Source organism: Falco naumanni, chromosome 2 (assembly GCF_017639655.2).
Source record: "Falco naumanni isolate bFalNau1 chromosome 2, bFalNau1.pat, whole genome shotgun sequence".
Lineage (NCBI taxonomy): Eukaryota > Metazoa > Chordata > Aves > Falconiformes > Falconidae > Falco > Falco naumanni.
Window position 1 is genome coordinate 80,585,292 of NC_054055.1, and position 27,914 is coordinate 80,613,205.

General features: G+C 45.5%; 1 protein-coding gene across 1 annotated transcript; it reads right to left on the bottom strand.

Annotated features, from left to right (window-relative positions):
* Positions 1-684: 684 nt before the first annotated feature.
* LOC121083611 (trefoil factor 2-like) lies at positions 685-4,325 on the bottom strand. Its single transcript, XM_040584176.1, has 4 exons — positions 4,240-4,325; positions 3,162-3,304; positions 1,434-1,583; positions 685-692 (listed from the first exon to the last, which is right to left on the bottom strand). Exons 1-4 carry the CDS (start codon positions 4,323-4,325, stop codon positions 685-687), a joined length of 387 nt encoding a protein of 128 aa, XP_040440110.1.
* Between the last annotated feature and the right edge of the window lie 23,589 nt (positions 4,326-27,914).

A 27,914-nucleotide genomic window follows, 5' to 3' on the forward strand; every position in this document is an offset into this window, starting at 1 on the left:
GACTGGCAGCACCAGAGACATGGTGATACAGAGACCAGGAGGTGTCTGAGTCAGACCAGCTCAGTGGTCAGCTAACAAAAGTACCTTTCCCTGTGTTTCGAGGGGGAAAAAAACCATCCAACTCCATAGCTGTAGCTATATAAAGGGAAACACCGTCTTTGTTTTGCAAATTTTGAAAACAGCAAAATTATGGTTTTTTCTCCAACAAACCTGAGACCTGGTGACCAATCCTGATTCATACCAAGAATATTTTCAGCTTTCAGAAGGGCAAGTGGCCTGTGTGAAGCACCTACCAGCTAACAAATACAAGCAGTCACTTGCAAGTGTGAAGTGTAACTCAAAAAGCTGAGTGCCGTGTTCCTTTCAGAAGTGTTAGTGACTGCTCTCTGGTCGGCAGGTTGCAAAATTTCCTGGGAAACAGAAATACACAGCTTTAAAATAAAGACAGCAGAGAACTCACACAAATTGCATCTTAGTTCTTTTATTACAGTGAAGACCTGCACAGTACTAGCCTACTGAAAAAATAAATGATACAAGTAACTTTTCATCAGAAAGGAGTCAATACAAGGTAAAAATGGCCTAGAAATCATAGCTGTTGTATAAAGTTTGAGTTGGGGTCTCCAGCTGTTGTTTCCCATTGGAGTAGGTCCAAAGTTCACAAGGTTCTTGATGGAAGTTTCTCCTTTAACAAGCTGGGGAGGTAAAGAGGAGAAGCAGATTAAGAGGCATGTTTTCTCCACACATTACACAAAATGCTAGGAGGTGTTTTGCCTAAATGCAGGACGTCAAAAAGGCAATTTTTTTAGCAGTTGCTCCCCTCTCCCCTATCTGCACACATGTTTCCTAACCGGTTCAGATCAGTAAAAACAAATTACGGTGAATTGTTTCCAGTACAAAATACACTGTGGGGCAGGTTGGAATTGTCTGATGCTATTGGTTATCTGTGTTAGATACGCTGAAAGGTCAATCTTAATTAAAAAAAAAAAAAAAAAAAAAAAAGCAGGGGATCAGAAATTTCTGTAGTTTTCATTCACATTTTTAAAGCAAAGCCTTTTGCCTCTTGTGTAAGAGTAGATGTGAGTTCTGCAGCTGCACGGCGTTAGCTGAGGGCACGAGCTCACACCTGAGCCCAGACGAGCCGTGCAGCCACATTGCCACAAGCCCCTGGCTCAGCTGCGGCAGCAGCACCCCTCCTGTGCAAGAAGCCAGTCTTTTCAGGGTTTAGTTGCCCCTTCCTGCTCACGCCTCGGGTAAGGCAGCTCTGCACCCACACCGGGAAGGTGGGGAGACCCTGTCCTGCTCAGTCCCTCCCGTGTGGCCTCCCACCGCGCTGGGCTGGCACGGCACACCAAGCCTGGGCACAGCATGGACCCTGCCAGGAGCCAAGGTGCATCCATGAGGACCCGGGGACGGTGTCTTGTACCGGACGTTACCTTCCTCCACCACGTGGCGGTAGAAGCACCAGGGGACACCAGCAGGATGCGCCTCGAAGCAGCACCCCTTCTTTTCACACTCCTTAGCTGTGATACCAGGGAAGCCACAGTTTATCCTGGTGTGAGCATCGCTGGGACACACTTTCTTAACTGCGTAAAGCAAAAATGAAGGAAGGAGGTTTTGTTACTTTCTGCTGCATTTACCTGGTGGCATAATTCACAAATAAAAGGCAGGCCACAAAGGTGAGGCCAGTGAGCAGACATGACAGCCACGATGACCTTCTCCATACCAATTTCAGGCAGCAGGTTCACCCAAATCTCACCACATCTGTTAGGCAAAACTAAATACCAAGGAGTGAGGAACTGCTACTGTGCCCCGGGGGACAGAGGGGGAAAAATTCACCCCTAGAAGTGTCTGGTAGGCAGCAACCCAGCTTTCCTCTCCCAGGTCCAGCAATGGGGTGAAAAGCCACCATGTGTCTCCCATGACAGTACCACAGACACTGGACTTGGCCCAGGGTATATTCACGACCTGATCCACTGCTAACCCCAGAGCAGCCTAGGTAATATGGGGAGGGAAAAACGCAGCCTCCTCCGTGTGCCAGCTTGAGGTATGGAAAGGAGGTAGGTCATTTAGGAGGAAATCACAGCTCATCGAGGCAATTTAAAATAATAACACAAGCAATGAGGTTACACCACCTGGCCTGAATAATTCAGTTTTCCTCTCCTGAAACAGTTCTGCTCAGAAAAGCAGTTCTGTGAGAATGACACTGTAAGGTGCTGCCGTTTGTTCTTGATTTTCATGATGTGCAAACAGCAAAATTATGTTTTTTTCTCCAACAAACCTGAGACCTGGTGACCAATCCTGATTCATACCAAGTTATTTTATTGGTAACATTGTCTTTGCACCCTCACTTCCTTTCATTTCACCTGTGCAACTGCTGGGATTGCTCTGAAGTTCTCCTAAGGAGTCATGCAATCAGCCCAGTAAAAATCTGGCGTTTAGCAGTTACGTAAATTATACACCCAGTCACTGAAGGACTGGAAGAGCAGCTCTTACCCTCTCTGAGGAAACAGAGGCAAAAAATGGAAACAGGACATAGAAGGTTTAGAAGGAAAAATGTAATGGAGAAAAAGATTTCCCCTGGAATATTTTGGAGTTTGCATTAAATGAAGACTGGGAGAAAAAATGGAAGAGAAAAAAAAAAAAGAAGCACCAAGTGGAATTACGTTGGGAAGCAGGCAGGAGAGAAAGGAAGTAGCAATTATCAAAACAGGCTGGAGAAAAGAGAAAAAAAAAAAACCCTGGAAGTTACAGGATGCCTGTGGTCTTCTGTACAGGTGTCAAACAACTGCTCGGGACTTTGACATGCAGTGCTAAAGCCCTCCTCAGCCATAGAGAAAACCCATTCAAATAAGTGCTGAGGATCCCTTGCTCTACTGATGAACAAGACCACAAATGGCAGTGAAATGTTTTTAAATACTCAGCATGGGTTCTTTGATAATTAGAAACCTGAAAGAAGAGGAAATATATTGTGTGAACAGGATGAGACAAAAGACTGATTGGTAAGCAAGGTTTGACTTTGCATTTTACTACCAGTGGTCTTCTAATAAAGGTTTGTGCTCACTTCGTTAGCCTGAGAAAAAAAAGCAGAGCCGCTCCTGGGTTGTACACATTTCTGCATAATCAAACACTAGGTAAATCAGTGTTTCTGGCAGAGATATTACCTTTCTTTGGTTTAGCAGCAAAGCACCAGGGAACGTCAGGGACTGAAGCGTCGAAGCAGCACCCAGCTTTCCTGCAGTCCTTTGCTGAGATTCCCGGGTAGCCGCAGTTCTTCCGCTCCTTGGGGGTCACTTTACACTGGCATCTTGCTGTTCAGGACACGAGTAGCAAGGGACTGAGTGTCAGTTTGCACACTCGTTAGCGGAGATGCATTTATCAGATGTCCACTGAGAACAATGATCTTTCCCTAGATTCTGTCCATCTTTGCAAGTGCACCTTCTCTGTCACTTGCTAAGACCAAAACTTCTGCAGTTTAAAAGCTGCTTTTAAACTCCACCAATTGCAGTAAGGGTTGAAAATCTGTGCTCTCGCTTGCAGCCAAGCAAGCCCAGTACAGTGGGGTCTGTGGACTTCAAATAGACCATGTCAAATGGTAATAACCCATAACTTCAAATATCATGCTAGTAAATGTTTGCTACTTTGCCCACGTCATGCAAAGAAAGGATTAAGGGTCCAGTGGATATTCAAAGAGGTGTAAAGATACAAAATCTTGGCCTTCTCCTCAGGTGACTAGAAAAACATAAGAATATGTGCAAGTAGTTGTGGCTATACTTTTAATATTTAAAGTCTACTGCACAGTCATCCACAACCAAGAATTTCTGGTCATGTCCCTAGGTGCCTGTCATTGAGTTACTTGCTTTTCACTTCCTAAGTTGTCTAAATGACTTGTCTTTTTGAGGAGGCAGATAGACTCCTTTGAAATTGTATTCATGTGACAAAGTAGCATAAAATGAATGTCAGAAGACTATTTAGATCAAGCTTGGTCCTGTTCGAGTCCGAGTCCCATTCTAGAGAGCTCCCAGGCACATCTGTCCCTCTGCCTTTGCAGCACAAGAGATGACCTGCAACGATTTTGCCACAGATATCTCTGGAAAAATTAAAAAGTAGACTCTGGTAATAGCAGCAGAGCAAAACATTTGCTGTCTGATAGGTAAAGTGGAGATGAGCTCTTGCTGCATTTACAGTCAGTAGGACCAGGCCCACATACATACCTGTGAAGGCAACAGCAGATGAATGTACTTACTTGGTGGTGCCTTTCCCTCTGCCAGGGTGCTGAGGGCTATGACAAGGATGGCAGAGAGTGCACAGATCACTTTGAGATCCATTTCTTGGAAGGTGGTTGGAGGAGAGGTGCTGCTTTGCCCAGGAGCAGCTCATTTTATATGCACCTCATGTTTGCCTGGCAAGGTCTGATAACATTGTTCCATCTGATGCTTCACCCAGAGGTTGACTTTTCTTTTGTTTAATTAGGAAATGTTGCCATGTGTAGTTTGATATCCTTAAGATAAATTTCTAGGTTCCCATGAGCTATTGATAATGTGTCTATTATGTAACTATAGGTACTTATCTACCACATGATCCCATAATCTATTAAGTGGATGCTGTTGGGTGCCTCAGGCAGCCCCAGCTGATTTCATTGCCATTGGAGTGTTTCAGACCTCTGGGCAGCTTTAAATGGTTGCCACTACTGAAAAATACGTACATGTATTTCCTGTCCAAGTGTATCTTTTCTGCCTCAGTTTTTCCCTGGCCTTAAGGTTTTGGTTATGCTTACTCTGAAATGGGCAAAGCAGGAGGGCTGGAGGTGTGACACCTCCAAGCTTCAGAAGACCACAGGGCAAACCATGCAGCTGAAGAGAGGCATAAATACGGAAAGTGGAAGATGTGACTGAAACACTGAGCCCAGCTGAGGCTGCTGTTTGTTTCCACACATGAGGCAATTTGAACCAGTTTGGAATAGGAAAAAAAGGTAAGGTAAGGGGGGGAGGGGGGGAACCCAACCAAAACCAAAAATGCCAAGAGGGACGACAGCATAAAGAGGCTCAAGAGAGGAAAAGAAAAGTTATATATGATCTCAGCCTGACCCACAGGCACTGTGCTCACCCAGGGGCCAGACCCAGGTGCCCCAGCTGATGTTTTGGAGTTGCTGTCCTGCACAAGGAGCAGACCCCTTCCCAGCCTGTGGGTCCTGTCCCAGGGGGACCGCAGTGGGGGCTTCCCCCATCCCCTCTGTCCAGTCCCCAGAGCAGCACATTGCCTCCCACCCCATCTGACACCATGGGCACAGGATTTGCTAAAACCAGACTTCCAAAGCACCACATTTGACCTATTAATTTCCTGATTGCTTTTCCCCTGGTTTCCAAGGTGACCTCTAAGGCAGCATGTGGGCTGTTTCAGGACCATGGGCCTTGGGACTTGGACTGCCCAGTCAAACTTTAATCTCCCTTTTGTACATTTTTCTACCATTTACTGTAACATTTCTCAACTTCTAGCTACTTTCAGATGCTTGACCACAAGCAGAACAGTGCCAGGGAGAGGGACACAAACAGTGGGATGGTGGGAACATCTCTGCACCCCCTCCAGAGGAGGTACCCACAGAGCAGGCAAGGGAAAACCACCAGGGAATTCTTCCTGTTCATCACCAAAAAAGGGATTCAATACATTTTTTTTCATCTTTCACAGAATTGTGTCTTCATGCCTTTGATTATTATACATGAGTTTGTTTTGTGTCTCTTTCCTTGACAAAGTTCGAAGTGAAAACTTCTAACTTCTATAGTTGTGTTTTGAAGGTAATCTATTTGTTGAAAAGTATTTTGAACCCTGTGGGAGGTATTTTGGTCTGCAAGGGAGAAAATAGTAAGAGCTCATTTTCCTGCTCTTTAACTTATTCAATGCTTTATGGACTTTATTTGTGTCCATCCCTATTGAATATATTGATGGCACTTCTTACTGAAAGTTGTGATTCATAAACCAATTAGTGCATTCTTCATTTCACAAGATACCAACAAGTTCCAGCCCTCAGCAGTTCATATCACGCAATGTACCTCCATCACTGGGAGAAAGCATCATACTTAAAACTTAAAAATCCAATTTTCTCCTTATGTGCAAAGTCGACAGTTCTCCCAAAGGCCCATCATGATGCCCAGTCCAGTAAAGTCATCAGTAATTTTTCCATCAGCTTTCTTCTTATGGTGCAGGGTGTGAGACTGGCTGAAATGTTGCCCTTGCATGGGAGGAAAACCATTATCTGGGAACACTGTTTTCAAACTTCGGTGGAGTTCTCAACAGATTAGCAGCCCATCACGTGTCAGGTGAAACTGCCGATAACCTTGGACCCTCCTGCTTCTTACCTTACCGGACATCCATTAAGTCCTTATCTGTTGGCTGCTACCTCTTGGGTCCAATCCCAGCTGCATGCACAAAATCAAACCTACCATTGAGGGTTTTTTGCAGCAAGAGTGTTCGATAGGCATCTTAAAACAAACACAGCAAAAGAAATAAGCTTTTTGCTTTCTACCAGGTAATTACTTTAAGATCTTTAATATGTTTATATAGTAAAGCTTTGAAAATTATCTGGGGTTTCCCTGTAAATATGTTTCCTTCCCTGAGGCCAGCACCTGCCTAGACCTTTTGGTAACTCAGTATAGGGTGCCCAGGCTCTGTGAGTGCCCATGGCCAGAAGGGGCTTGGAGGGCTCCTTCCTCCCCTCCAGCCTCTGTGTCCCCTCTCACCACCTTCCTCCAGTCCCACAGAGGTTTTTAGCTGAACTGGTGCTCTCATTTCCTTCCCAGCAAGGAAATGGAGAAATCTCCACGGCTGGTACAGACCCTGCCGCAGGTCAGTAACAGGGTGCAACCTTTTATTCTAATATTGCAGAATTTTGGAAGGATGTTGGTATTTTTAAATTTTCTTTTCACTTAAAACCAAAGAACCAGCAACCAACAGCACAACTTAGGTTTTCATCCTAAAGAGGGCTTTTTTTGTCCTAAAGGGAATTTCCTTTTGTGGTAACTGTTAGTATGAGTGCTGACCTGAGAAATCTGTCATTGGGCTAACACTACTGCACAAGAGCCCACAAAATAAATCCCAAGTTATGAGTGCTCCCTAAAATAAATCATCATAAAAGAGAAAAAAATCAGAGGCAAAGCAGAGGGGACTCTTCATCAATTTTGCTCCTTCCAGCTGTGTGAGGGGCACTCAGCAGGAGAGGCTCAGGAGTCTGACAACACCACTTAGGTGAGCCTCTCGCTACATGCCGCTCATTCACGGCAGCGCCAGTTTTTATGAGAGTGTTTCTAGAAACCATAGCAATGAGTAAGTACTATTCTCCCTTATCATTAGGCTCATTGTTTGTCTTGCTTCACAACGGCCGCTGGTGCCCTGCCACATCTCCCTTCCTCCACTCCTTTTGGAGGCACATGTGGTGTAGGGAACAGTGCAGGTGCCTGCTCTCCCCCATGGTATGGCCTGTAGGACCACAATGTTTAAAGGGTGTATTTTTCAGGGTGTACTTCCCATGGGGCCCATAGGACCATGCTGTGGGGATGCTCTACCATGATGAGCTATATGGGTGGTTTGTGTACAGCGCAGCGGGCAGCTGCTGTGTCTGTGGGTAGGGTCTGGGCTCCCAGCGTGGGGGTGTTCCTCTCAGTACGCCTCTCTGGATGAGATGCTATGGCTGGAAGTAGGGAAGTGTCTTCCAGCTACTGTCCTGCTGACCCTTGTGTTTTCAATAGGCACATTCCCTTGTGGCACTTGTCCTTGCAAGGCATAGTACAGTGATGAGCTTCCTTGCTGCTTCTGTTAAAAACTAGAGAAAATCAAATAAAAATAAATAAATTAGGGGACTGGATCTGGAGCTGCAGATTTTTGCATGCAGCAGGAATCCTGGGCTAATGTCAGAAATCATTTCAGTTCTCCCTAATCCCTGGTGTAAATTAGAGTTACCTGGACGCTGAAAAAAACTTTAAATACACTCTTTAAGCAATGTTGCAGTCAATTCATAGAATCATAGAATGGTTTGGGTTGGAAGGGACCTTAAAAGATCATCTAGTTCCAAGCCCCCTGCCATGGGCAGGGACACCTGCCACTAGACCAGTTTGCTCAAAGCCCCATCCAGCCTGGCCTTGAATGCTTCCAGGGATGGGGCGTCCACAAATAATGTCCCTTCCTGATCTGAGCCTGTACTCGTTTATTTCTGTGTCAAACACATCTAGGAATGGGAGTTTCAAGAGGCCAGCAAGGTTGCTGAGATTGTGCAGGAGTGTGCATTTGAACAGAAGTAAAAATACCTGGAAGAGGTTCCCAGCTCAATGCCTGTAACAAGCATCGTGGTCTCAGATATGTATTGGGCTTCCCTAGCAGAGGTTATTCTCTAGCCCAGATAAAAAAATCCCCGTGTTTTTGAAGCGTAGAGATTAATATTTTGAATAACGGAGGGAGGTGGTTAATTATGTTATTTTTAGATATAGGTCTGTTGTAAAACATGCTCAAAATCTTTGTTTCCCACAAAGCAGGCAAGAGCTGTGCTGCAGCTTGGAGGTGTCTATGCAGAGCAGTACAACTGGTGCCACTCATCGGGGTCACTCTTCCTGGGTACAGACTGGGGCTGGCTTCCCTTTTTTATGTCAGTGTGGCTCCCATTTCAGAAGCAATCAGCCAAGCAACACTTCATAGGGAAGCTTAAAAATACCACAACTGGGAAAACACAGCTGGACCTAACTATAGCACAGGAGACTCTAAAACTTGAAACTGTGCATGTTGTTAATCACAGGCTGAAGTATGGGACAGTTGAGAATTCTGAAAAAACTTAAACACTCATTCATGTATGTAAGACCCTGGAGTCCAGCCAAAGGTTTTGCAGCGCTCGTTACATGGTTGCTGCCTGGCTTGCTTTTACAAGCCATGCTACAGAGAAACCTTTTGCATAAAAATGTCAGCCACCAGAACAGGGGCAGATATGTGTCACTAGGGGAAACAGGGAAGGCAGAGTCAGGAGGAATTGGATATAGAGAGAAACTCTGTGACCCTCACGTACACCAAAGTTCAGATGTAGGTTTACTGCAGCAGTCTGTGTCCCATCACATGTCTTGTCTCCCCAAACTGCTAAACTCACCCTCAAGGCAACCAAAGTCTGAACAGGTCTGGAGAAGGAGCTACAGAAAGACACATTTTGCTGTAATTGGTGGTGGTGGAGGCAGAGGAGAAAGTAGCAGGGCTGAAAGGTACTATACAATCTCTGATGACCTGTTGTGTAAGATGCATTGATGCATGCTTGGGAGAAATGACATTTCTGCTGTAAAAGAGGGAGAGGGCTGTCAGCCTCCCACATATTTTAACCAGATGAGTTAGCACACAAAAGCCCTCAGATGAGGATGTTAACTGCCTATCTACCAACTAAGCTGTGGGTTCAAAAAATAAACAGAGAAAATCCTGCATCTTAATTCTGGGAATGGAGAGTTCAGAGTGACCATTGAGACTCACTGCTTCGATAAAACACACCTACCTGAAAGATACTGACACAGGTGTCAAAACCAACTTTAATTCTTCAAGGGAATTTTGTGGAAGAATATGTCATTTCTACAAACCACAGACCATGCTGGAGTAGGGGTTTTGTGACATTTCTGTGGCCAGCATCCTTGCATAAGGTAAAATTGAAAAAAATAATTACTTGAAGTTAATCAAATATATAACTCAGAGCTGAGTCAGACCTAAAAGTCTGAATTTCAACATCCAATACCTTGCAAAATGTTTTGGTTGCAATTGCAAATCTCAGTGCCAATTTAGAAATATAGATCCAAGCCTTTTATTTCCCCTAATGCTTCTGGGTTCTCCAAGCAGCCTGTGATACCTGCATTGTCAGCACTTGCCTTTTTTGTTTTGTTTTGGGGTTTTTTTTGTGAGCACCAAAGTAACACCAGAAAAGGTTTATCATTCTGAGATGAGGTTGGGACCAGTCTGTGGACACACTGGCTGTAGTTAGCAAGGCAGGGAAAGAAGCATTTTGTTTCTCTTCTAGACCCCATCAGTTTTGCAGTGACCCAGAGAGGGGAAGGAACTCTTGAATTGTGGAAGACCTAGTTCAGGACATGGCCACTGAAAAGTCTCTTTGTGATAGTGGTTGTGATACATTCCAGTCAACCATGGCCCAAATGATAAAAAAACCCAAATCCTGATCTATTACCTTCTAAAAAGGGAAGCATACAAACAAGGAGATTTATTAAATGGAACCTAAAGGAAGACTAAAATGGGTGAAATGATTGTAAACTGCAGGGTGCTATTTAAAGACGCAATATGAAATACTTAAGGTAAATACTTAACATCAAACAAAAAATATGAAACTGATGTCCTCAAGCACACATATATATCCAGAACAATTAAATGGTAGAAGCTACTAGAAAAAAAATACCTTTTTAAAAAGCCAAATAAAGAAAACGGGGGAAAAAAACAAACCAAAACTGACTGCAGGGAAGTAAAATCATAAAGAGATAAACAAATAACTTCCTTTAAGATAAGAAACAAAGGTCAGTAATCACAAGGCAGAGGAGAGCATTTTTATTGTTCAACATACTCATAAAGGATCAAGACAGCTTAGTGAATAACGAGGTGATTAATATGCTGGTGATTCAGAATTATTTTTCATGTTTTTCAAAAGTGCAGGTGACTGAACAGTTGCAGAAATATCTTACAAGACTGACTGGGTGATAAATGGCAAATGAAAGGCAGAGTGGGTAAGTGCAAAGCAAAGTGCATGGAGGAAGAGTAACCTAATTATATAAACACAAAGATGGGCTGCAAATTAGCTATTGTCAGTCACAAAGCTTTGCATCACTGTGGATATACCAACTGAATATTCAAAGTGTCAAAAAGGCAAATTGAGTTTTAGTAGCTATTAGGAAAGGGACCGAGTACAAAGCAGCAAATATAATTTTGATACCACTGCAGTCCCTGCTGTTCCTATGTCTGCATCACTTTGTGACATTCTGGTTGATCCAATTTAAAAAGGAGAAAGTGTAATTAGAAGAGATGCTGTGAAGAGCCCTCCAGCTCATGGGAGCAATGAGCTATGAAAAAAGGTTTTGAAGAGTGTAAGGATCTTAGAAAATAAGTTGTTACAGGATGGACAGGGAAGGTTTTCTCCTGGGAAAGTAACAGGGTAACAAGCAGAGGGCAGGAGCCAGTGGACAGTTTTCCTCTTCAGGGAGAAGTCACAAGAAGGCTCCTGCAGAGAGTTATGCTGGGACTTTTGCAGCTTAACAAACTCATAAACCATCTGGAAAAGGAGACGAGAGGGCAAAAATTGTTGCCAACAATATTTCTGCGGTAGTAAAGATATGAGCCAATTGCTGAGATGGATTATGCAAAATTGAATGACTGCAGAATAAGATGGCAGGTGATGCTTAATGTCCGTAAGTATGAAGTGATACACTTCTGGGAATGGAGCGTTCCTGCCTTTTCAAATAAAACAATGGGCCCTGAGGTGTTCACGATCACTCGGGTATGTGTGAGTATGATGTAAGTATGACATGAGCATATGGAGGATAACAGACAGTTTTATGAAAACACGAGCTCAGTGCTTAGCAACCATGAGAAAAGCAAATGGCAGGTTAACAATTATTAGGCAAGGGATAGAGAATCACACAGATTCACTCTGTTATGCCATTTTATAAATCCACAGTATGTCTACTTTTTCATGCTGTGTTTCCAATCTCCAGCCTGCAAAAAGTCCCATAGCGAGGCTGGTGGTGTGGGACAGCATCCACACCAGGAATGACCACATACACTAGGTTTCTCCAGCCTGTGAGCTTCGTACAGGTCACAGGAGGCAGAGCTCACTGTCTCATCTAACAAAAGTCCAAGTGGCAGGTTAGAAGCATGTGAAGGAAGACGGTTCTTCACTGAGCCTGTGGATATGATGCAATCCAGTTGTGGAGCTCCCTTCTGCAGGATGTTGTGGATGCTAAAACATCACACAGGTCGGAAAAGCAATTGGATAAACTCATTGAAGAAAAATTGTTTGGGGCTATTAAATCCCCAAACTATACATGTATCTGAGGAAACGTCTAAGCTGCAAATCATTGCAGGTTGGAAGAGTATTCTGTGAAAGTATCACTGCCCATGCCTGGCTGGACTTTAGCTGATGTTACTCACCGTCTCTCAGAATACAACCACCAGAATGCATTCAATAAAATGATGAGGCAGGGGTTACAACTGAGAAGAATATAGTGTATGGCTGTATTCTCTCTACTCCTTCTTGAAGTTTTCCTGTAAGCCCTTGTAGCTGGCCAAGCATGGCATGAGGCACTGGGCTAGGGATGGATTTAGCTTAGGCTGGCCAATCCTATGATTTTATCATTGCACCTTTTGATTTTCATCATTTTTAGGAGCATCTCTTCAAACTCTCCGGAATTGATGAGTTTAATCATATGGTGAAAGTTTTGAGTTCAAAACCAAGACAATCTAGTTTGGTTTTAATACTGAATCAGGTAAAAATGTCCCTGTTTGGAGAATGGAAAATGCTGTGATGGGTGGAGTTTCACAGATGTTTCTGAAACTCACCAAAACCCAAAGCAAACCTGCTCCTGGGGACTGGTTGTAATTACCAGAAGAAAGACTCAAATCTAGCACCGCTTGTGAAAGGTGCTGGATTTGGGAAGGATTTCTGGGTCAGTTCCTTCCCACGGTGATTGGCAGGAGGGAGGGAGGGAAAGATGCTTGCAGATGCAGTGAAGATGCATGCCCTGTGGTGCAGCCAGCAAGGGGTATGAGCAGGCCAACACTTCTCACCTGCACCCAGGACAAGAGACAGGGAGGCACCAAGACTGGTTGGCAGCTCCAAACACTGAGGTGCTGAGGGCAGTGGCACGGAAGAGCTGATAAATATTGCCCATATTGTATCATTTTAGCATAACTCATTCATTAATGTCAGAGCAAGTGCTAGCATATATAGGAACACAGAGGGGTTGGCAGCCATTAATTCTGCAAGCTAAAGGTAAATGTTCCCCTTTAATTTTTTTTGCAGCTTCTTAGAGTAGATTGTGAATCTGGTTTTCACTTTACATATCAAGGACTGAATATTATTCAGGACACATGAAAAAAAAAATCCATCGTTTTCATTTGCTACTATGGGAACAGTGGGTGATCAAAACTTCAAAAACAGGCAATGCAGGCAAAGGGCTATAAGGTTATTTCTGGCACAAATAGCTGAAGAGATAAATACAAATGAGAAATTCCTGAAATAGGAGAAGCAGGAGACCTGTGAAATAATAAGCGAGCCTAAGACATCATGTGGGAGGAAAAGGTCATTTCAGAGAAGGTTTGCCATAGCCGTTTCAAAAGCGGGTAGCAAAAAGATACTGCCTAAACAGCCATCTCCAAAGAACAGTGAGGACTGGAGAAGGCTCGGCAGGAGGTACAGTGTGGCAGGGTCTGCACAAAATGTAGAGGGCAGAAAGTGGCCTGCACTGACTCAACTGAGCTGCTAGCAAAAATTACCTACGGTGGCAGCAGAGTGGAGTCAGGACACTTGCTGCATTTACTAAGTTTAAGTTACTGCTCTTTTCATTCATGACTGAGTGGAGGAAATGCTGGTCAGGAAGTGTTTCTTCTGTACCAATTAAATAAAGTTAAAAATAGAGGGAGAAATATTAAGCTTTAATGTTAGTAAGAGTATATGAGTATTAACAGGAGAGCTACTTTGTGGGAAAACTACCTCTCTATATAGTTAAATTATTCAAAGGAGTTAACAAAACAATGAAAGAAAAAGGTAGAAATTTCAAAAGAAAAAAGAAGACTAGCTATAAAATTCCTTCAGAATTTTCCTTTTAAGGATTTTAAAGAGAGTGAGCATATGAAGTGAACTGTAAAGTCTCGGCAAGAATCAGAAAAGGAAAAAGAATATTTTCTTCCTCTCAAAACTGTAAAATCTTGATAAGAACATTTTTTTCTACTGTGTTTCTTATAATACATGACTACAGGTGAGAGCATTGCAGAAGCCACAAAGGTCGTTAGCTCAGGCCTACACAAGCATGTTGGCAGTCTCCAGCTGGGATGAAGGATGCCACAGCAGATGAAATGGCACCTGAGGCTGCCCTTGCTGCATCCTGCTTACCTGATGTAACCCGACGAAAGACGATGCAACATGCTAGACTATAGCTGAGGTGCAAGAACTAGATCAAATGTACCTAGCAGGATTAAGACATTGCTTGTTAGAGCTGACTGGGATTTTTTTCAACTTAAAATTTTGTTGGGATGAGTAGATTGGAATAGAAACTTGATGCTTGTAAGGACTGCACTGGCAAATACCGTCGTGACAGTTCTTCCCAATCTGAAGATGTTTTTGGATGGGACAGGCAGCAAGCAAGAGAGGTCTCTGACAGCTCAACAAAAAGCCATTTGCAACAGTTCCTGGAAGGGAAAATCCATCCAGGCTTTTTAAAAACCAAAAATATCACAGTTGGTTCATGAATTCCCTGAGTCTAGAATATTCAGCATCTGGGAGGATACTCGCCCTCTTCTTGTGACCATGGAGGCTGGTGCCTAGGGCCAAAGGCAGCACAGCTTTGCTCTTCCACACTTGTCAAGGAGGTGGCACCAGTTCAATCTTTTCCCCTTTCGTATAAGGCCCAGAAAACCCCTTTAATAGTGAGAACATACAGTCATTTTGGTGCAAATAGGAAATAATCAAATTTTGAAGGTAAAAGATACTGTTCACATTTTCTGTATATGTCACACAGACAATACAGTATCCCAAGAGGGCTCTCATACTGGATCATTGGATTAAATCTCTCATTTGTAACACAATAAAATAAATTGTCAAACACATTTCTGTCCACCGTAGCAAAACAGCAATTGATTCATGCCCATAAATACAGGGAGGAAAATGTTAATGTTGCAGTAAATCAAGCAGCTTTCCTCTCTATAATATTTTGCTTTTCAGAAGTGAGACCTGAATTCTCAACGTCTCTCTGCTAATGGAAAAATTCTAAAACCTAATTAAAAAGTCTCTATTCAATGGGCTGTGGAGAATTTATAGCAATGAAACTGTCTGTGTCAGACAAATATGCTATTGATAGTCCTGTGGGAACTTATGATTAAGGGACTACAAATAAGAATAGAGTGAGAAGAAGGAAATAGGCAGTACACTGGGCACTGTTTCAGACAGCTGGATGCTGGTATGCAGGGAGGCCAAGGAAGGGAGAGGACTCGGGGTATGCTGGTGTCAGCACTAACAAATGCTGCTCCAGGAGAGGTTTCCGTGGGATAATCAGGGACGTCCTGTGGGCTTTTACCTTTTCTAAAGGAAGGGGCTGCATCTGTGGGTCAGCTTAACCAAAAGGGCAGTAAACCATTCAACCAGGCATTACTGCCTGGTAACATCACAGATCTCTCTTGAAGGGTGATGATAAATACAGAGACACAGCAACAGACCATCCTGGACACTGTTCCTGCCAGTGACATTTGGCCGCCTCGGCAGTCACCCAGCAGGTAGCTGTTTCTTGACAGCCCACGCTACAGCCTGGCTCAGCTCTAGCTCCATAGAAGGCTTTCGGGGAGTTTAGAGGCTGCTGCTTCCCTGGGGCTACACCATGAGGTATGGATGCTGGGGGTACCTGCACCTTGGGCTGAAGGAGGACATCGTTGCAGGTGATGCAGGCAATGCTGCTCAGATCAGCTGTGCACAGAGGCCCATCCATCCCAAACTTTCTCCTGTTGGTCCCCAGGACCTGTGGTAGCTCCATTACAGCTCTCATCTACACCTTGCTCATAGACAAAGGTGCATTAACCACATCCACAGTAGGCAAGAAGTGCTAGAGGGAGTCAGTGACTGTTGTAACAGCCATCAAGGCTTCTGGATGGCCTTTTTCAGCAGCAATATCTGTGAAGCAACATGTGCACTGAAGGCAGGCTTTGCTGTAGATGAACTTCATGCAAACCTGATGGACTTCAGGCATTTCTCATTTCACCGGCTGGAGACTGAAGACTGCTTTTCTCCCAAAGTGAAACCAGTTTTCCCAAACCAGGAACAGACTGTTGGCCACCTGTTACAGGCACGTTTATGCCAGGCAGGTAATGCAAAGCAGCCCACCCTCTCACTAGTCCTGCCCCACTAAGAACACTTCCTTGGTGGCAAATATCACCTTCCCACACCCTTAGAGACCCACTGTGTCACATTCTGAGCCTGTCACCGGTGCAGAGCACTTTGCAGCCAGCCAAGGGCTTTGCAATGGTAGCACCCATTGCTGGGGGGAGGGCCAGCAAGGTTTAATTACATATAAATCAGACAATGCATTTCTTGTTGCTGGAACCCACTGTTACTCTGTTCTACAAATGCTGTTTCTGGGTTTTAGTCTCAGGCTGGCAGAACTTTGTTTGGAGAGGTTTAAAATCTCTTTATTCATCTCCTCAATAACAAAGGAGAGCTTTAGAAATGTGGAAAACACGAGGCCCCTGTAAGAAAGGGTCTGATTTCTGAGCAACAAGTCAGGTGCCTCTACCTTCCTGCCAAATATCCTTCTCATTAGGCAATAGGATCAACCACTTTCACCTAATGCCTATTTAATTGTTTGCATTAAGGAGGGCCACCTGCAAGGGGAGAAATAAGAGGGAAACTAAGTGAGTCAGAATGAAGTTTCAGAAGTTGGGAACTCTGGCCAGGTGTCCTTGCCTGAAGGTTTCGGGGTTGGTTTTTTTCCCCCCACCTTGTTCTCTCCTCTTAGCCTGGACTGAAGGCAAATCTCTGGTTCAGTTCCTTTGTCCCTTTAAAATACTTTTACTTAGTGAAATTACGTTAACAGTAAGAAAAAGTTCTGCCAATAATTTAATTCAAATTATTTGTTGCCACCTGTACAACTACTGATGTTTGTGTTGGGACCTATTCAGAACATCTACTATTTAGTAAATGCTTTGTTTGCCATTCCTAAGTGTAGCTTTACACAAATTTTGATTAGATCATTCCCTCCCCAGTCACAGGAACCAACACACTGGTCAGAATTTTCAGTCAGAGGTTTTCTTCCTGCGCTGTAACTAAACTTGGCCATTGTAACTGTATGATGTAACAAAATGATTGCTACTTCAAGGACTAATTTGGTGATTTTTTTGGTATTACGTTAGTTCAAGAGATTTTCAATGTTCAAAACAAATGTTTGCTATTGTTGGCCCTTGGGAAATGCAGACCTGCAGATGATGTGAAGTAGTGGCCCTGATGAGATGCCCTCAGCTAAAATCCTCCTGAAAAAATAGCTTTCAAATAAAGTCCATGTGGGAGATGCTGCCATCAGGACAGCTGGAAGGTCCTGCAAAGGGAAGTCTGGGCAAAGAGGCTTGCTGCCTTTCTGAAAGAGCCTGCATGGCCATGGAGGGAGCTGGAAAGGTGAGCTTCACTGGTTTTAGATGGCCAGGGCTTCAGCTCGGCACAAGCATTTGGTTCCCATTCACATTAGGTGGGTCATCCTAGCGCCAACAGCACTTTCTGCTACTGACCTGACCTCATTCACTTCACCTTTTACCAGATACAAGAAAACAAGTTTACATGTGTTCTTGAAGAGACCAGTTCCTGTGCTGTTGTAGCAAAATGGGTGGATGAAGACAGGATGAGGACAAATGGCTTTATGTGCTCCGTTTGTCATCGTTATGTTCCTCTATGATATAGGAATGTGAGCCTATCTGTAGGACTAATGGGGAGAAAACAAACCTTTAAATATTTTTTATTTCTCTGTTTCCTTTGTTTTCTTTCTCAGTTGGTTAAATCAAAGTATCTCTGGGCATATAGATGTCTACAAAGCAGATGTGCTTTAAATCCTGTGCTTTGTTACACTAGCATTTGGGCCATTCCTGTCTTGAACTCATTTCTCTCCCATGACACAGATGGAAGGAGGACAAGATTTAGGAGAAGGAAATAATTTTCTCTTCGGATCCTTTTACTTTTATAGTAATTTTAAAATAAAAAATATACATGCCATAGTGAATACTTGCTTTAATACCTTCAGGTTCCTGGTTGAACTACAGGTTACCCCACTGGCTATGCATTGCCTGAAGCTCAGTGTGGACCAGTAACAGCTTCAGAGGGCTTGATGTGACTGCACCTTGCCACTGGGGAAAACAGCCCAGGAGAAGGTTTATGCTAATGTTGCTAATTTATTCCATCCTTGGCCTGATGGCTTTTAGTCTGATGCACCCTGGACTAGTGTCCAGGGAAATGCAACAGCAGCCCTGGAATTAGATGGCCAGTCACCTTTTCACTTGCCTTCACAAACCAGGGGGCAGCAGGGGTGCCTCGAGCCCCACTATTCATGTTGAGTCAGTGCTCATTCCTGAAGAAACAAGGCTGCATGTCCTGGATCAGCCCTCTGCCCTGAACTTCGGGCACTAACCTTTCCCCCTGAGGTCTTGCCTAGCCCAGTTTGCTCAGATGATGTAGGTAGCAAGTCCCCTCTGCAAGAAAGAAGCACAAGAAAAGTGGATTTCAGCAGGTCCTTCTGTCACCCCCTTCCCAATCGATTAAATTTAGAAGATCCTTCTGGACCTCTGTAACGAGCCTCCTGGGCCTAAAAGTGAGCAAAACTGTTTTTGAAATCCTCTCCCACAGGCTGTAGGCTGGGACTGGTTACTCAGAGCTGAAGCCAGGGGAGCAAAGCCCCTCTGAAATGCAAGACCCTTGCAGGAGATGAGAGAGGTGGGGTCACAGCATTTGCATTCAGCAGGTTTAACCCTGCACCCAGCCCTGCTACCCCAGCCTTTGCCTGCACCAACATCGTGCTGCCTGTACAAAAGCACAGCCAGGACCACAGCCCCCAGCCTCTGGGGCTGTCAGCAGATCCGTGTGCTCCTTGTGCTGCCTGAGCCTTTCTGCCCCCTGCTCTTCCCCTGAAAACTCAAGTGTTCAAGGATAAAGCAGCAGAAGCTCAGCTTGAACTGCCCCACAGGGAGGGTTCCAGCCCTGCCAGCCCTCAGGCTGCACGGGAAGGGCTGATAATTGCAAACCCCGTGTTTTCCTCCGGCTTTTTCTTCTTCAGCAATATTGGGACAGGAAGTATGAGGGGACTAATTTCTGGAGAGAGTGGTCTTTATTTTTCCTTCTATAAATGGAGTACATTTGAATCTAGGAAGTGCTGATCCTCCAGAGGGCCGTGCCCTGCGGTGTGAGTGGGCTTTGCACTCCCGCTGCTGGCACGTGGGCTGGCTGTGCAGAGGGAGGAAGAGGAGGGACGGGTGGTGGTCCCCTGCAGAAGAGCTGCTACCCGCTTGCAGGTGCTGGCAGTGGAGGGCCCTGCCTGCCCTGAGCCCCTCTCGGCCCTGCTGCCACCAGCCCAGCTCTCCCCAGTCATTCTCACCCACCCAGAGCGGCTTCAGCTCCTCTCTGCAAGGGAAACTGCCTGTCTGTCTTTTGACAGCAGCCTCCTGCCCCAGCTTCCTAGGTGCAAACCCCATTGGGAGGGTCTCCGCAAGCAGAAACCCCACTCCGTGGGTTGTGCTGGAGAAATGACCCTGATGGAGCTTGCTTGTGGGTTTGGGCATGCCAGAGTCCCTTTGCGTCAGGGCTGGATTTGGCTGTCTGCACCCCTCATGCCAGCTGCACTGCCCCATGGTGTCTGCAACACTCCTGGGTATCCTGGCTGGTATCACACAGGCCCTGGGGGGGTTGCTATAGGACACCCACCACCTGGCTCTAAGCAACCAGATCCAGTCCTCAGCCTCTCTTCCCCGTCACAGTTCCTCTGCACAGGTGACCCAATGCTGCTTGTTTAAATGGTTACCGCAATCTGGGTACTAGAGGTCCAAAGGGTCATCCTCCTCTTTCCCCCTTCCCTTCCCTCCCTCCCTCCACCACCTGCTGAGCACACCTGTCCCTGGGCTGCCCCACAGCACTCCAGCTTGCTGCAAGAGAAAGAAATCGATGGTTTCTAGGTAGTTAGTGTACTTAATGGCCTCAAGATAGAATCGTTTCCCTTTGGCTCGGGCCAGTATGTGGATAACCCTGAGTTTGTCCTAGCACTTGTTCTTGCTCTCCAGTTGCGCTCACTTGGAGGAGGAGATCTCTGCTCTCAGCATGCAGTGGCCTTTGCCTCCCCAGTATTCCCAAGTGCCTCCTCCCGCACTGCAGCTCTAGTAGATCAGGCACTGAGGTTGCACCACACCACAGGCCGTCTCCTTGGCAGGACCTGAAGGTTGCGTGTCACGGGGCCCCAGTGTCAGCAGAGGGGAGCAGAAGGAGCAGTCTCTCCTTGCCCACCCCCCACCCCCCTCTTCGCATCAGGGCTATGCCTGCCCTTGCCACTGTGCACAATGGCAGGTAACCAGCCATATATCTATATCATAGGATCAAATAATCATTCAGGCTGGAAAAAACCCTTGAGATCGAGTCCAACCATAAACTTAACACTGACAAGTCTACCACTAAACCATGTCCCTATACCACATACTGTTTTCCTTCAACCCATGGCATTGTGCTATCAATCAGAGCGCAACAGAGCTGCAGGTGGTGTGATGTTTAGTTGACCCTGGGATCCATTCTGCAAGGTGCAGCACGGACCTTAAGGTGCAGATGCACCAGTGTTGAGCCCTCAGCACAGTGCAGGTCTGGGAGAAAGCAACAGACAGAAAGGCTTGTCATTAAAAACTGAGGAGAACTGTCAGGGCTTCTGGTGGATACTGACCACCTGGAGACAGGCCTAAAGCACCAGGGCACGTGGCTGGGTCAAAGCAACACATTTGTTATAAGCATTGTGATGACTCTGTGATGCCTAGAAACCCATGGTTTTCCTTTGCTTTTGGGTGCACATCACATTAGTTACAGTTGATCTAAAGCAAAGGTAAAGGTAAATATGTATCTGTATGTCTCACAAACATATGCATACACATACACATATATATATGAATATATAAAACCACAGAGAGATACATAAATATTTTTTCCTAACTAACCAATGCAGCCACTCCAGGGTTGCACTTGATATTTGGTCTGCCTGCTCATATATCAAAAATAGCTGTGAACTCCAAGGTGTAATGCCTTCCACTATAAATAGGCCCAACACAGGTCAATCCTCTAAGCAAAGGGCTACTTAGTGAAGTAGGTTATGGTCTTGGCCTGCTATCAGAAGCAAATTATGCTAATGTCCACAGTTTAACAGTTTCTCTCTCTTCACATTAGTCCTTAGCACATATCTGTGCATGCGACAATAACATTGCTGTGCAGACCAGTATGCCTCTAAATGTCACCCCAAAGAGCATCTGAGGGGGTGACACAACACTGTTCTGCTGACAGAAACAGACTGCTGACAGTGGTGGCAAGTTGCAAATATGAGGTATTAAAAGCTGGTTAGTGTAAACATGAGGCAGGGTAAGACTTCGCTGTAATATGAAAGCAACACCACCAACACTGTGGGCAATACATCAGGGACAGTGCATGTGAAAAGCAAAGGGGGCTCATGCAAAAAGTCTCAGTGCAGCAGCAACAACAGGCTGGGTCGGTGGGGTGCCTGCGTTCAGACCCCTCCAAGGCAAAGCCAGGCCTTTTCCCCTCCATCTGCTGGAAATGCTCTGCTACAGCCACCTCGCTGAGGATGCCCCAGGGACCAGAGGTTAGGACAGAAGGTCTGAGTCATGACAGCTTGTCGCACCCTGCCTGGGTGCTAACACCTCCAGCAGAAATCCTTTTTTTCATATTTTGTCGAGTACTGCCCATATGTGTCATACTGCAAATACCTGAGAGACTCCCTGACTGACCCTGTGGCTCTTATACTCCTCCTTTGCCAGGGCAGCTGGAGGCACCTGCATAAGGAGCATCTCTGAGCTTTGTACAGCAAGGATGATGCCGTAGAAACTTACTTAAATAAATCTTACTTACATTATTAACGCTAGATTAAGCTAAACTAAACATTCAGAAAAATCTCCTTTACTTCTGAATATCGGTTTATTTTTTGAGTTCATTAACTTGGAGAATGAAAATTGACTAGATCTTTTGTAATGTAATATTTTACATTGCAACCCTTTAGGGATGTTCAAATGCCACTTTATTTTCCTGCTGTCACATACACAACAGAGTGAGAGGCACCACTACACAATCTGAAAGCAGCTACATAGGTTCACTCCTTGATTCCCTGCTGGTAGGATGGGGCTGCTCCCTTTGAGCTGCTGAATGGTTTAAATCCAAAATTAAATTTGCTTTTCACCAACTCAAGAAAGGAAAAAAAAGCGCTGTAGTAATTCCTGATCAGATTCAGAAAAATATTACTTTTCAGCTGCTCAAAAAGTAGTGCTGCTGGGAAAGCAGATCTGCATGTGACTGTGCTACCACAGCTAAGAGAAACACAAATCATTGGTACCCCTAATCTCTCCTCTTCCTCCTTCTAACAGGAACAACACTGGAAGCATCGTAATTTGCCATGCCCATCATGTCTTTCATGATCCTGTACTGAATTGTGTTTTACCTCTTTACACCTATAAGCATAATACTCACTTAATGTTTAGTATTTCTTGATAACAAAGCAAGCTTCCTATGAAAAATGTTATTTAGCAGCAGGGGCTAATTTAAGTGGCTTGATTTTACAGCCCATACAACTGCTGGATGCTGATATACAAACTCCTGTGCTTACTCTCCAGGGGGCTGCTGAGCCCCACAGCCAGTGAGGTGGTGAGGAGCCAGGACAGTGTCTTCTGCGTGGCTGTCCTCTGTCTATAGACTTCAGGCAGGGCATGTGCCCACCAGGAAAGTCACTTCTGAGGCTTGTGTTTTGTATCGCTGTGTTTCCTCAAATACCCTGATTTACATTTGCTTGAGGAGGAGCTTTTTGGCAGTTGGTTGTTTTATTTTTTTTTTAGTCACTCTTGATTAACGTGTTGTTAGCACATTTGGTGTCACATAAACAGGCAGGTGGCTGATCCTGGGCAAGGGCTGGCAAAAAAAGATACCCAGTTTAGCATCAGGTCTTTGTGGCAAGGAGGATCAACCATCAAAGTGGCCATTCTCACCCGTGCTAGGCCAGTTTTTTCACTGGGTGTGTGTTCTGCCAGTTACTAAGTTCTCTTCAACATGATGAATCATCAGGTCAGTGCTTTTATGTGTGTGTGCAGCAATATTTTTTGTTTACTTCCAAAATTATACAGGTGATGGGGAACCTTCAAATAATGCTCAGTCCAGAGACAAGATGAACAGGGGCTGCAAGTGCTGTGGGAGAAAAACAAAAAATTAAGTTTCTTCTTTAGTGAGGCAAATAAGCACAGAGCCAAATATGAACAGATTTGCAGAGGGGCTTGTTATTACCCCTCCTTTCTTTTAACAGTGTCTGGTAGATATGTACTCCCAGGTAAATGGTGGAGGAGCAGTTGTGCAGCCCCTCCACTCTTGGCTCTTACCGCCTTGCTGGATAACATACACAGGTTGTCTGTAGCACTGGAGAAAATTGGCGCTATGGATCAGCTGGAGTGCTCAGAGGTGCACTGCTCTCCTTCATGCTGCAAAAACATGATCAGCAAAACAGTCCGGAAGAAGTCACATTCCCACATATGTCTGTGGTTTCTGTTGCTTCTCAGGAACTTCAACAGGGCCTTAAAATATTGTGCCCATAGCAGTGGCAGATGCTATCCATAAGAACTGACAAAGGCTCAGTCAACATCACAGAGCTGGAGATGTCAGTGCAGTAAGAGGGGTGACACTGCTGCCTGCCACGCAGTGTAGGTGGAGGGGTTATGCTGGGCAGGTGCAAGCTGGGTGCAGGCAGCCCTCAGGTACAGGCAGCCTTTGGGTGCAGGACTGCAGGAGCCTTCTCGGGAGGAAGCCTGTGGTGTGGTCTGGGGCCTCTCCCTGAGCTCCAGGTGGGCACTGGCCTTCCCCTGGGATGTCCCTGCTCTGCCACAGTCTTCACGCTTCAGCATATGTGTGTGTGTGTGAGTGATTTATGCAATTCTAGTAAGTGACAAATCCCCTGTGACACACGGGTCTCCATAAGGATAGGTCTCATGGTGACTTCCCTGGTGTCTCACAACGGGATGCTGGGAGTGCTCAGAGGGCTGCCTGAAACAACAGTCACCACTGTCCCCTCCAGCTCACCCACGTCTGAGGCAGGGATGAGGAGCGTCAGGTCCCAGAGGAGTCAGCAGTCAGCATTTGTTTCCTGTCCTACTGCAACATGAAGAGGAATTGTTGCATCATCTGGAGCAGCATTTCTGAGTCTCCAGCCCCAGTCTGTTAGTGACCAAAGGGTGATCTGCAGAGCATCTGACAAGAAAAAAAAAAGGGGGGTGGGGGTGGGGGGGGGAAACCCTTTATAAATATGAACACGTGTTCATGTGTACAGGTGGGTGAACAGAAAAAGGAAACCAGCATAAACAGAGAAACATCTCTACTTGTAAATAAAAAAAACATTTTGACTGCATGGGGCAGGATGGCCCCAGCATTGTTGAAAATGACTCTGTGGCCCTTGGATTCAGAAAGGTGGGAAATGCTGATTTCAGCACAGCGTACATACGGTGTATCTGGCATTATGCAGCAGGCAGGGCTGCCACCGATAAAGACCTTGCATTTGGCGACACATAAACGGAGATGCTCCCAGTTTGCTCTGCCTGCTGCTGGCAGGGAGGTCAATGGCTCTGAGTCCCTTTGATCGATGAAGGGGCTCCACCATAGAGGTTCTTGCAGCCACCCAAGGCATCAAGATGTGCTATGCCTCTGTTAGCTGCTGACCTGGGCTTGATTTTCTCTGTGGAGTCCAATCTCCACCAAACACACCATTTGGGGGTGCTCCTGGGCTGAGGAGGGCTGCGAAATAGGGGCAGCGGCAAAGCCATGGAGGGATACTGGAAATGAACCACAACCATAAAGCTCTTTAACTTCTCCAAGACTTTTTTTTGTTTTCTTGGTTTGGTAGCTTATGTTTATTTTCGGGCCTACCTGCTTTTTTGAAGCTTCGTTCTTTTCTCTGCTTCACCCAAGAAGATGAACACCCTGGAGGCTTATTTCCCTGAGGCTGAAGGATGAGTGGCCAACAGGCCTGTGGTTGCCCTAGGAAGGAGGAGTGCTTGCTGCCCAGAGATCATGGCCATCACAGGGGCCTGCACGTGGCTCCCCTCCCCAGGCCAGGGGACCGGGATCTGCTGTGGTATTAATATTTTTCTATTCTGGGTGCAAAAAATAAAGGAAGCTTAGGCATAGGTTTGTGTGTGTGTATAAATGCATATAAATATATAAATACTTATATTTATGTACTTAATTTTAAAATCCTTTTATATATACATATAATGCAACCCCCTCGTATATGAATATTGGTGCCTATGCGGGCAGGAAAAGCATGACACTGCTCAAGGACTGATTTGGGCTGTCACCAGGGCACAGGGGCAATGTGACATTAGGCTTTGCCCCAGGGGGGTGAGGCATTGAGGAGGAGGGGCTGCTACTTTTGGAAGGGAATGAAGGCTTGAAGCAACCCCGTGCCTGGGGGATACCTGTGGGGTTTTGCCTGGTTTTTGCAAGCAGACAGAACATCTGCCCTCCTCCTGCCTGGCTTCCCAGTCCTCTACTGGCTCCTGAGCCTGCTGGACATTGTAAAGAATCTGAGAAACTGGAGGAGAAACTATTGAAACAGTGATACCATCTTCTGGCAAGTTTCATGCAAATTTGCAGCTGGGAGGAAGATAAATCTGGATGACTGCTCCCACTGGAAAAGCAGAGAGGTTTCAGGCTTTGGTTTGGCATCAGCGGATCGGCTGCTGGGCTGACTGGCTGGCTGGTGCTTGCCCTGCCTCCTGCCCAGCCAAACGCCATGGGCACAGGGGATGTGAGGGGCAGCCGGGGGATAGAAGATGGGTATTTAGGGATATAGAGGGGTGGAGAAAGCAAAGGGCTTGTGAGGCAAGGAAGGGGTCTTGAGAGGTGGAGAAGATCTAGGGGTATTGCAGAAGAGGTGCTATAAAAAGCAGGGATTATCGTGGTGTGGGTGGACATGAGGACACAGAGCCACAGCAGGCAGGGACACAGAGCCTGGCTGCAGCCTCCCACCAGCACGGCCATGCCTTACCCCTCCCACAGGGAGAAGCAGGAGGAGGAGGTGAAGGAAACCTTAAATAGGTGACCATCTTTCTTTTCATTCTCGCTGCAGCCAGAGTGCGATGAAGTAATTTGGTTCTGGAGAAGCTTACCAGCTTTAAGGGTTTCTTAAAATTAAGCTCTCTAATGGGTATCTATATGTGGCTGTAAGTGTCTAGCACTGGGTACCTGCACAGAAATATTTTATGTGGCAGTTGCATATTTGCCCTGAGGCCCGTGAGTTGTGATACCATCCTAGTCCTAGTAAAAAGGAAAGTTGATAAATCCCTAAATAAACTTATTTTCTTCCTGCCAATGGTGAGTGACACAAAATTATTTGTAGTGAAAGGTTCTTTTTCACTGTTACTGTCCAGTTATAGCTGCAGTCTCAGAAGGGAACAGACTGGCCATGTAGCTGGAGTCATGGATAATATACTGCTCAACAGGTCTCTCTGGATCAAAAACAGCTCAGCAGTGACACCTCACTGCTATTGCACTGTAGGTCTTTAATATTTTAAAAATATCAAATATATCACTTTTAAATATATCAAAGCATAAGAAAGCCTGAGGCTGTGATTGCCAGGGCATCCCACAGCGTGAGGAGCCAGCAGCACTAGCACACAGCACAGCCATGCAAGGTGGGGGGCCAGGGCCAGCACCAGCCAGAGGAGACCTGGGGAGGCTTGTGGATGCTCTGACCATGCTCCCGGGTACCTGAGAGTCCCCCCCTCTGCTGGGGGAGCTGCATCTCCCCAGTAGCCCCTCCTCAAATGGCCAAGAGTCCGATGGGGACCATAACTATGTTCACATTACCCACTTCTGGTGGCTGAGGCATGAACTGTTCATTATTTATTTATTTTTTAAAAACCAGAGGATGTAGGCAAAATTTTGATGTATGCTGCCATCTGCTGTGGGTTTAATATTTTCAGAAGCATTTCAAATTTTTTTCTGATAGAAGTAATGCTGCTGAGGGTAAGGGTGCCCAAATAAATGATACATGAAAGTCATACTAGTTGTACAAATAGGATCTAAAGCTCCTTTCCACTTGACCTTCTGTGCAAAACATACTTCAGAAAGTGGGGGTTTTGTAGGAAGGAATTACAATTTACTCGAGATTTTATTTTTAAGTGCAAATTATTTCCCCTAAGTGCTTTACGCTGTGGTGCTTCAAGACAGTCTTGTTCTTCACTCTTCCCTTCTCATTTTCAGTTCATTCCTGAACTTCTCAGCTTCAGGGGGACCATATTTATTTTAAGACTACATCTCAGAGAAGAAGACCTCATTCCCACTATTGCCATTGGAAACCATTTAAATTCAGCAAGATTTAAGCAAATCCTTTCTCAGGAAAGCCACAGATGGTCATCCAGCCACTGGAGCTCCACCAGCCTGCCCTAGCCCAGGCTCAGCAGGGAACAGTCCTTGACAAATGGGTGCACAGGGCAGCATCCTGCTTGCTGTAACTAATTTCCATTTGTTTAGTCCTCTGCTAAAGTACTAAAGCTGCTGCTCTGGCCTTACTTTCTAAGGTTGCATTTTGCCAAGCTTGTTTTCACTGTGCGGCTGTACCCAGCCCTGGCTATGGGGACACATAGATGCGTGCTGGCAATCTCAAAACAGAGGTCTGACATGGGTGCCCGAGGTGAGGCCAGGCTCCTCGCTCAGCTGCCAGTCATCTGCCTGCATTTACCTTGCATTAGGAGATGGAGAATATTATTTTTTTTCCTCTTGCCTATTACGTTTTACATTCATATTGCTCAGACTGGCAGCTACCAAAGTGCTCTTCAGCAAAATGAATCTGTTAGGGAGTCAGTTTTCTTTTAATCAGGAAAAACTGGTCTGGCTGTTTTGTGTCATCCAGATGACACCCTTTTTTACCTCTACCTTGCCAAATCTTGAA